The 11,076-nt window shown below is 39.7% G+C and overlaps 1 protein-coding gene across 1 annotated transcript; it reads right to left on the bottom strand.

Moving 5' to 3' along the window:
• Window positions 1-464: 464 nt before the first annotated feature.
• LOC308085851 (multidrug and toxin extrusion protein 1-like) lies at window positions 465-10,707 on the bottom strand (the record flags this gene model as incomplete). The annotated part of the gene is made up of 17 exons (XM_080429162.1): window positions 465-634; window positions 1,647-1,689; window positions 1,779-1,873; window positions 2,863-2,995; window positions 3,178-3,247; window positions 4,613-4,688; window positions 5,044-5,152; window positions 5,294-5,361; window positions 5,448-5,561; window positions 6,186-6,283; window positions 6,387-6,484; window positions 6,888-6,932; window positions 7,299-7,341; window positions 7,484-7,632; window positions 8,051-8,119; window positions 8,352-8,453; window positions 10,567-10,707. The coding sequence occupies 17 exons, from the start codon at window positions 10,705-10,707 to the stop codon at window positions 465-467; spliced, it is 1,623 nt and encodes a 540-aa protein (XP_080285288.1).
• Window positions 10,708-11,076: the final 369 nt, after the last annotated feature.

Genomic DNA, 11,076 nt, shown 5'->3' with positions numbered 1-11,076 from the left:
AAACATTTGGTAAAAAAAAAAGTGGTTCGTGGTGAAAATGACAACTGCGTCAGTTGGAAACTAGCAATAATAATTCCATTGCGCTTAGTGCCATTTAGCGCCTGGTGTAAGACAGGTCCCTATAGGTATTTTATTAGTTAACACAACTTAGGCTACCTCACTGAGAGAATGTGGCTCAATACAAGAGTGATATTGTGTTACTAAACTAACAAATTAATAGTTTTATAATAATAATAAACAAAAGGTTGGTGATAAAGCCTTTCCCAAGGCTCTGTAGATGTGCATGTACTGTGTTGGCTGGTCACAGTCACATGCAGCAACCGTTTGTATCACAGTCTGTGCCACTGCCAACCATGCACTCTTCTGACTTCAGTGGTTCTAGCTGAGAACAACTGTATCTATATATATATTGATACAGTTGCAAGCTTCTTCCATCTGGCGAAGTCAGGTTACTGTATCTATGCTCATCTAATCAAGTTAGTGACAACTATGTTGGTGATGATTCCAGCAGCCAAAATGAAGAGCATCCCAGCCAGGGCCAGACCCCTACGTAACACCAGAGCTCTGAACTCCACCACTGTTATGACAGCCGATCTGTTCCCAACATCAGCCAGCTCCTCTTCCAAATTACTCCCTGGAGAGACATGTCAGTAGACGTAAGAACATTAGATCCTTCTCAAAGAATTGAGACGGATTTCTTTTCCCATGTTCTACTCTTGACTTTCAGAACATGAACAAAGACCCTTGAGCCCACAGATCTCTCACACAGACATCACAGCAGTGTTGATTTCGTCGACTAAAACTATGAAGAAAAATGTTCGTCGACTACCTTTTTCACTGACGAAAACTAAATAAAAACTAAGCTACGATGACTAAAACTAAGACTAAATATATTGACAATTTCGTCAACAAATTAAAACTAGACTAAAATGTTATGGAGGGACTAGAAGAAGAAGTCCAGTAGAACTTAAAGACAAGTCATTTTATGTTTGGTTAGCGCTCGGGTGCTGCGCTCTGAAAACAGCAGATCTAGACTACAAGCTCACATGTACTTTACTTTATTTGTTTATTTAGACAGGACAGAGCATATTAATGAACGTCACATGAACGTAAATACACCGGATTTAGCAAAGATGCTAATTTTCATCCGCAGTCCTCACACAAAACATAAAACAGAAAAACAATAATAATCAGAAAACAGACAAACGGTGAAATACAATTACATTACATCACATAGCCTAAAAAAACCTAAAATATGATCACAAATGGTTGCAGCTTTGGTTTTCAAGCAACCATCTTTTCACATTGAATTTAAAAGATGGAAATGTAGCACAATCCCTTATATGTAGAGGATATGTAGATCGGCTATTTTCAGCATGCAACCAAGCGTAAAATCAGCCATTGCGACGCCATCAAGGCCAGCCAAAATACATTTTAGTCGACTAAATCAACTGTAGATTTAGTCGACTATACTCTTATGATATTTAGTCAACTAAAACTAGACAAAAACTAAAACATTTCAGATGACAAAAAATAAATGGAATTTTATTCAACAGACTATGACTAAAACTAAATAAAAAAAGATTGATCAACACTGCATCACAGGTAGAATAAGGGAAACATTCACTCTTGTGACTGTCTCTTACCCGTGTCTGTAGAGCTCCGATGCACTCCAGCTCTCATTAGCGCCTGGGAGGAAAATTCTTATTAGCTTCCCAAAAAGGTTAGATCATAAGGCATTTTGATCCAATCAGAGAGTTATAAATCTGCCTACTCACCTCTGCCGTGGCTTTCTTCCAGTTCATTTTTGTCAGATAAAACATTAGGCCGGAGGACTGAAGGAACACACCGGTAAACATACCTGTCCACAGACCTGGAGAGGTTCAGAGTAATGTCTGTGTTGTTTATATTGTTTATGTCAAGAAAGGGAAAAAACAGGCACTCAGGCCACGTCTTTCTAAAAGAGTAGTGACCTAATAATGATCAATCTGGGAACCCATAGCCAAATGAGAAGGAAAACAGCGCCCTCTGCTGTTTGTAACGCAGAGCAGAATCTGTTCTTGAGAGATTAAATAATGATAAATACAAAAAAACAGTACAAAATGTACCAATGCAATGCACCAAAAGGTTTACCAATGTACGTATAATTAAACTGTCAAAATAGCCTCCTCACTGATTTATATTTCATGATGCACAGGTCTAAAATACAGATGCATATTGCTGCCTTGCAAGGGAAATAAAGAATCTTGTTATAATGTGAAACATTTCACATAATAACATGATACTTTTTTTTATGTCGTAATGATGTAAAAATATCCTATAATGTGAAATACATCTTATTATAACAAGAAACTACAAGTACGCAAAACAGCAATAACAAGAAACTACAGGATAAGAAGAGAGTACAAATACAGCAAAATAGCAGTAACAAGAAACTATACAGGATAAGAAGAAAGTACAAATACAGCAAAACAGCAATAACAAGAAACTACAGGGTAAGAAAAAAACTACAAGTAGGCTACAGAAAAACAGCAGTAACACAAAACTACAGGAAGGTATGCTTCTGTGACTGAATCACCTCATTTGTTATTGAGCGTTTAAGAAACATAGTCCCTTTACCATTGTCATTGTAAACAGATTATAAAAACAAACAAAATGCTAAACCAGGGTTTGTCATTTTATAAATTAGTAGAATACACTTTGTTTGCATTAATTTGTGTGCTAAAAGTGTTAAGGTAAAGTTTTATCTACCAGACAACTATTGAAGATATCATTCTCGCCACTAGTTGGAGTAACATTATGGCACGGTAACTACACCACCCAAAGTTTTATTGTGCTTTAAGTCTCTAAACTTCTTCTTACCTTTGATTCCTAATTTGGCAGCAAACATCAGAGGCACGCCAATAGGAAAGGCCACACCATAATACGCGACCACGTTAAAGATGGCTCCAATGTTCTGCTTACCAGCTCCTCTGATAACACCTGCTATGGCAGCCTAGACAAGCAAACAAAGACATGGCTGGACTGGACTTACAGTATAGTAAAAAGGTTGTCTTGTATTCATACTGACAGTATCAATAAGCCATTAGAAATGTTTCCAGAATTACAAGTAGTTCAACAGGCACTGTAGGCTGTATCATGTTGTCAAGGTGAAATGCAGTGGCAAGAGATACTTACTGATAATGCATCTAACAGAAGGAATGGTGCATAGAAAGCCATAACTTCAGCAACTCGCTCTCTAATTTGTCTGTTGGAAAGGAAAAACAGAAATTCCATTTTAAAACTGGCAGACTGTAAGACAGCATTAGACCAAAATAACATGCAATATAGGCAGTATTATTATTATATTGTACACAAGCAGGAAATCAGCTTGCCCGATTTTGCGGGGGTTACTGTGCTGACAGTGCATCACAGAGCTACAGTATACGTCGATCAGCATGTTCAGGTTTCGGTACCCAACGTTGCCTGAATTCTTTCCCCTCCTCACTCTCCCCTCTCACTCTCCCTTCCTCCTCCTCTCCCTCTTCCTCTGTCCCTCTGTCTCTCTCACGCTGATAGAGATCTGGTCTGATGTCACACACATTGTCCCTCCCTCCCTCACTCACTCCCTCCCTCTCTCCCTTCCCTTCCCCTCTCTCTCTCTCTCTCTCTCACTTATCTTTGTCCAGACAGACGCCGACAACTTGAACTTTATAAAATAAATGTGTATACAGAACAGTATATTCTATTATATATATATATATATATATATATATATATATATATATATATATATCTCAGTAGAACTCCCTTTCTAAACACATACACAGTCACTTGATGTCAACAGTGTAATACTAAAAACAAAAATCCTCAAACACACTGTTACTGTATGTGCATAACTCAAACCTTGATTAGATTACAGATACTGTACAGTGCTTCTGAGAACAAAGGCCACTCGCCACGATCACTTGACTGAAGTTAATATGTAAAAGAAGATTTTTTCTTTTTTTGTTAATGTTTTATCCCACGATTATTGTAACCCATTTTTTCACCCAGTGCCAATTGCCTAAGCTTGTAATCCTGGGCCCGACTCTCCCTCTGCCAGCCTGGGGAGAGCCCCGAACTGATCTTCTTATCATCTGACAGGGGGGAGTTTCCCCGGTAGGACGTAGCGCGTGGAGGGAACACGTTATTCAAACCAGTTCCTTTCCCCTCCATCAGGTGCCAGGGCTGACCAGGGGGAGGCAGTATAGAGACCGAGATGTTTTTTTGTGAGAGTACCTACCCTAGGGGACACAGGGAGAACATGCAAACTCCACACAGAAAGGTCCTTTCGCGAACCCCACCTAGGGTATGGGCACTGATGACGTGGAGGAGAGAACACGCCCCCAGCACCTACAGCGTCCCTGGCGGTAATCAAACCCAGGACCTTCTAGCTGTGAGGCGACAGAGCTACCGTCTGCGCCACCGTGCCCCTCAAGTTTTCTATCCTACATTGGCTGTTTTAATATAATTCAAACACTAAGACTGCACTGTTTTCAGTACGTTTCTTCTGGGTCAGGGGTAAGCAGATATCATAATACACCTATGTGAAGGGCAAAGTATGTGTACGACAACATTACTCAATACTCACTCATCATATGTAAAGACATAGGCGATATGGTCCTTCAGGCTCCCAATGACAACTGATAAGCACACGGAGACTAACCCTGGGTATGAGATAAGGGAGTCGCACAATAACATATAATCCTGATAGGACTGTAAAGACCAATTGTTATAATCAAGTCATTAATATCATCAAATCATTGTTAAATTAATCTCTAATAAAAAGAGCTTCATTAAAAAAAATAGATATCGATCCTCTTCCAAAGAAGTCCATAATATGGACAGGATCCTTTACAGCTTAGTTATTAAAATAATGATTTTCACATAATGTTGTTTTCTTCATCCCCAATATTTTGGAAATCAATTGTTCAGTACTTCATAATGTCAGTTCTAAATCTATAACATTTTAACAGGATAACAATTATAAATTATAATAAAGGACATTGGTTGTGTAGTAACCTGCACAGAGCATTGTCATTTTGGCAGACAGTTTGGCCTGCTCTGTGTCTTCTGCCCCCAGGGCATTGCCTACCCTCACACTGCCTGCCACACTGAACCCTAGAGGAAACTTCAAACGAGAACCTTGCATTGACTTACAATTTCATTACATACATAAACATGTGGTTCATTTTATTTCATGAGTCTAGAATTTGTTGTAGATGCTGCCCATAACAGATGGATTGACGTACTTTTTCATGTAATAACTCACCATATATGCAACATTTGCCAGTTCGTACACAACAGACTGAGCTCCGAGTTCCGCCTCGCTAATCAGGCCTGACCAAGAGAAATTGAATCAAATATAAGACCACTGCTTATTTACACCATTTTTTTTTACAAACATGTATGTCCTGCTTCCTTACCTGCCAGAAAGCCTCCAATCTCATAAGTCCACCATTCCACACACAGCATGAGCATGCTGGGAATGGCCAGGCGGATGAACGCTCCCCAGTCCTGCAGGCACTCTTTAGACCAGCCTAGATAATCAATTGGTCAATTAGTTTATCAACCACTTGAGGTTATTGAGGCATTCTATTCCTATTCTGGGGGGAACACTCGCCCAAAATAGCCAATCTACAAGCTCACAACGCGTCGGCTATTTTGGCCTAAGAGATTTGGTGTAGATCGGAAAAAGAGCACACCAAGTACAGTGTAACTCAGTTCGGGGGTGTGCATGCACAGTTTCACGCCGATCAGCCCAGATTAGCTGCTCACAGACAGACACATGGACAGACAGACAGATGAACGGATGGACAGGAGTGAAAACATAGTCTACGGCCTGGCAGTGGCAGAGAGAGACAATAAAAAAACTTAGCCCTGCTATATGCATAATTTGGGACTCACAGTTAATGTAGAACATTGAGTTGGTAAACTCCAAACAGTATTGTCACACTGGAATCACCATGAAGAGAGAAAGTATTACCACCAGCCCACGTAAAACTTTTAGGATCGAGGAGATTTTCCATCTCAGAGAGAGCAAGCTCTCCTTAGTGTCTCCTTATAATATTACAATAGGATTGACAGTACATCTAATATTGAAGATGTTACCCTGTAATTCATTTAGTAAAGAAATCATCCCTCTCTGCAAATGTTGTACTTACCATCCCAGGTGGTCTTATGAAGTCCTTTCCATATAATATATGCATATAGTAATAGTGCCAAGGAGAACTGGGAGATAGTGTTGGCAACAGCAGACCCTCTGTGAATGGTATTTCATAGCATTAAATATGCCACATGTAGCTGCCACCAATAAATATGAGGAAAGATATGAGGGTGGTGATCATGAACAAAGTGATACTCACGCTACCCCCAGATTGAGTGCATATAGAAAGATGTAATTGATGAGAGCATTCAGAAGATTAACCACAACGCCTGTGATAACCTGTGGCCATATGATGCCCTGAAAACAAAGGGATATACAACTCAGTTGAACCATTATCCCAATACGCAAAACTTAACGCAAAACGTACACAGTAAAATCCTTTACTGTGTACACAGTCTTCCTTTAAATCGGAGAGTCTACAAATTAATCTGTATGTTCAGACGAGAGTTGTTGGATTGAACAGTTCTAGGCTGTTCATCTGTATCACATCATCACATATTACTGTACATTGTACACATACAGACTCTTCTCTCTGGTATCTGTATGTGGGAGAGATTTTTTTGGTCAACCTTCATTATGAATAAAACCTTCATTATGAATTAAATCTTCATTATGAATTAAACCTTCATTATGAATTACATAATTTAAAGCTTAAAACCAGTAAGTGCCCTTTAATATACAGAATGATATAACTACTTACCTGATTCTGTAGATATTTTGTCTCCAGGGAATAAAGAAATGTGGCCTGGAAAAAGTCTGAATTAAATGCTTTTGTTTAACTGGGTGTATTCAAGGTCAAGGTCAACTGTATTATACCCAAAGGTACATTTGTATCGTAGGCAGAAAATAATGTTGCTGTGACATACAGTAGGCTTGGGCAATATGTCGATATTATATCATATAATGATATGAGACTAGACTTTCGGAACATACCTGGATGTTTTGGCTATTCTATTATTTGCCTTTACCTACTTAGTTATTATATAGGCATTATGGAAGATTATTTATCAAAAATATCATTGTGTAAATATTGTTGCCCAGCTCTACTGCGATACTTTCTGTTCATTTTTATCTATTGTTTGCAGACTAGCACACATGCAAGGATACTCACAGGTAGTGCTGGCATAAAGATCTTCACATACAACTGAGACACCCTAAGAAAGACAAAGCCTGTCAGGACGATCAAGACCAATCTAGTGTAATATGTGGCATCACATCATACATAAAAACACAATATTACATGAAAAACATAAGTAAACTGCAGCTGGAGTATATCAATATCTCTACAAGGCTGACCTGGCCACTTCTGGATTCTGTTTGACAGCTAAGAGAATAGACTCTGTGTTTATTAGGAGAGCCCAGCAAGGACAACATGCCAGCATCAGAATCAGGAAAGCCCTCTGCATAATGACACCAACTCTCAGGAGATTACCACTCCCATAGGTCTACAAGCACAGAAAAATAGTTATACAAAACAAAATAACAACTCATAGAAACTTTTCAGTGTTTAAAAGGTAAGTACTCTAGAAACGTATTGATTAAGGTCCGTACTAGAGAATACAATAAACAGACCATTAGGTTAGGCCAACTCTCAAATCTAGCCCTCACTTAGTTTAGTTAGGGGTTAAATGTATTGTCTTGCTCATGACACACATACAGGTATTCCCCCACTCATCATTACAACTGTGTGTGTGTGTGTGTGTGTGTGTGTGTGTGTGTGTGTGTGTGTGTGTGTGTGTAAGTGCGTGCGTGCGTGCGTGCGTGCGTGCGTGCGTGCGTGCGTGCGTGCGTGCGTGCGTGCGTGCGTGCGTGTGTGTGAGAAATCTTGCTGATGCTTTTGGAGAAGTAAGCAAGTGTTCTTACCTGAGATATTAATGTATCACATGCTAATGCTAAACCAGCTCCAATTGATATACCTGTAACATTAATAACCTGGTGAAATTAAGCAAATGTTATTTTCAAATGTTATTTTATACACATTAGCCACCTGGCCAATGGGCTAATTTAGGCTAGTCTCGGTTGCTTATCATGTTTTTATTTGCAGACTATTCATGAAGCTGACCAAAATACATTTTTGAAAGTGTTTTTAAGAACTGTATGTGACAAATAAAGGTTGAATTGAATTGAATAAATGATTCTTAAGAAGGTTAACAGTACTACTTACAGCTATAGCCAGACTCACTCCTGCCAGCTCTGTCTTCCCCAAATGGCCACAGAACACAGTACTGATGAAACTCACAGAAAACATCATAAGCTGGGCCATAAACTAATGAGAAAAGACAATTAGCTCGAACTGAAAGCAGATTCATGTCTTGCAATTCCGATGAAGACAGGCTATATGCCTATGGTAAATACTGTGGGTTAATGTCATGCATGCAGCTCACAGGTCAGTCAGTGTAAATAATTGTAATTAAAGGTAGGGCAAGTTATTTTCTTTGGTTAAAATAACTGTTAAATAGCTCTATATTCTGATAGTACTCATTGCTATATACTATAGGGTGTTTGTTCAGTAACAGGAGTCTCCATGTCTCTCCAGCTCTTTAAACAAGTGAAATTGCAAGTGATGACACAAAGTACAAATCACTATAAAAATGAAGCTGTTAATTGGGTAATCTCTCCTGATTGGCTGGAAATTATTCACCTATACCTGAAAATGTATTTTCAGTTTATTAAGAGCTGAAGAGACAAAATCTTTGTGTGATAGGATTCTTTTTTTTACCACTTGAACCCTAGCATCCCTATTCTGAGGGGAACATCAGCTGAAAATAGCAGATCTACAAGCTCACAACGCCTCGGCTATTTTCGCCAAAGAGGTTTGGTGCAGAGGAAACAAGAGCAGACCAAGTACAAGTTTTTAAATGTCTGAAAATACACATTAACATGAATCGATGACAGTGTTGTCAAACAAGTCTATGAAGCTATCTATGTTATACAATATGTAGGGGGTCTCTCTCTCAGCCAGACCCATAGAGAGAGAGAGTTACGACATGCTTTGATCTCGTCGCAAAGCGGGCCACTATGGGCTGTGTTCCAAACAAACAAACTTCCTCATTGAGATCAAGGAATTTATTTTAAAAGGAAGAGACGCCGTAGTAATTTTCTCTATCCAGCAATTCCAGCCGGCAGATTCGTCGCACTGGGTGGCAGACTCACACCGGAAGTTCTGTGAAATAACATTGGAGCCTATGGGAGCCGGCTGGACAGCTTATGAACAAACACTATTTCCGAACGATTGAGGCCTTTATAAAATACTCAGGAAAATAAAAGAAGACATAATATCACACATTTTTTTCTACTGTGTTGCTTTTCAATGTGTACACTCTATAATTTTAAGAGGTATCTAAAGAGCACAAAGTATGTTTCTGAACGGCCAAAGTATCGCGAGACTGTCCCCCATTTCCATTCTGGCGACCAAATCTCGCGATATACCTCCGAGACCGAAACGATCTGTTGTTTAGATGCCTCAATAAAATTATGTACTGCACATCGAAAAGCAAGAGATTAGAAAACAAGCTGTGATATGTCCTCTTTTATATTCCTGAACCGATTATATGACAAAGGTCGCAATCGTTCAGAAATAATGTTTGTTCATGAGCTGGTCCAGCCGGCTCCATCCACTGCGATGTAATTCATCGAACTTCCGGTGCGAGGTTTGCCACCCATGAGCGTCATGCCGCATCCCTGGCGTCCGCGTCCTTACATAGTCTATTCCAGTTGTGCATGATTGGCCAATACGCTTGTGCAAGGACGCGCTGTGATTGGCCAGTAGCCACTTTGAGTGACAGTTGGGGCAAACGCTCTCACCAAAACATGATTTACTATTCTGTCCCTATCGGTGCATAACTCCGCAACTTCGCAACGTTCGGCACGGCAACTTGCTCGCTTTAGCTCGCTCGGTGGTGCCTCACGTGGCTCAGGTTCGCTTGAGACGGCGCGCCTCAGTCGCGGTCCAAAACTATACAGGCTAAAGAAATAGCCCGCAGTTGGCAGAGGCACTTCCGCGTTGGCCACAGAAGGGGGCGTGTTTATAGCACAACTGGTATAGACTTTTTAATGTCGCCTGGTGTCCAGCACGACTTTTCCTTTCAAAAGGTCCCTTGATTGAGATAGAACGAGCATTTCCGCATTCCATTCTTACATAGGGAGTCAACGCTAGAGTCGTCACTCTCGTTGATCACGCTGCTCTCAGCTACGGGGTCCTTGGCCTGAAAAACGTTGAAGACCCCTGCTCTATAGTAATGATTATTATAATATAGAGCTTTCACCTTTTAACAAAAAAACGTTTTGTTATAACCCAAAAATATCACTTACCCTACCCCTAACTTTAATGAAAAAATAGGCTATGTGAAAAAAATAAGTGTTTTTTCCGGTCTACTCACCGCTGGACAGGCCAATTTTGAAAGTTCAATTAATTCCGTCTTGGCGCCAACAGGAATCTTTTCGCGAATTCGTCTCAAACAACCTCCACAAATACGTGATATGACAGATGAACTGTCATTCCCATTTACAGTATTCTCCATAATTTCTATAGCTTGGTACTGCTAGCTACCCGGCGAAGCTGGCAATGATTCATACCGTAAAATGCATTTTTACAAGTGGGATTGAATATTGACCTGGGAGCCAAGGTGCAGTTGCACAAGCACCACCAGTGGTGGGAAAAGTACTCACATTTTTTACTTAAGTAAAAGTATCAATGCTGCAATGTAGAAATACTCTGTTACAAGTAAAAGTCCGGAATTAAAAATTTACTGTATTGTATTGGCATAAAAATATACTTTAAGTACCAAAAGTAGAAAGTACTCATTATGCAGAATGTCCCATTTCACAAGTTTTCAAATATAAAAAATGTATACAAATCTTTTGAAAATAGCAGATCTACATAAGCTCAC

The sequence above is a fragment of the Gymnoscopelus braueri genome (assembly GCF_963280865.1).
Source record: "Gymnoscopelus braueri genome assembly, chromosome: 5".
NCBI classification, from domain to species: Eukaryota; Metazoa; Chordata; class Actinopteri; order Myctophiformes; family Myctophidae; genus Gymnoscopelus; species Gymnoscopelus braueri.
Note: the sequence above shows the minus strand (reverse complement) of the source record. Positions and strands in the feature narration are given on the sequence as shown.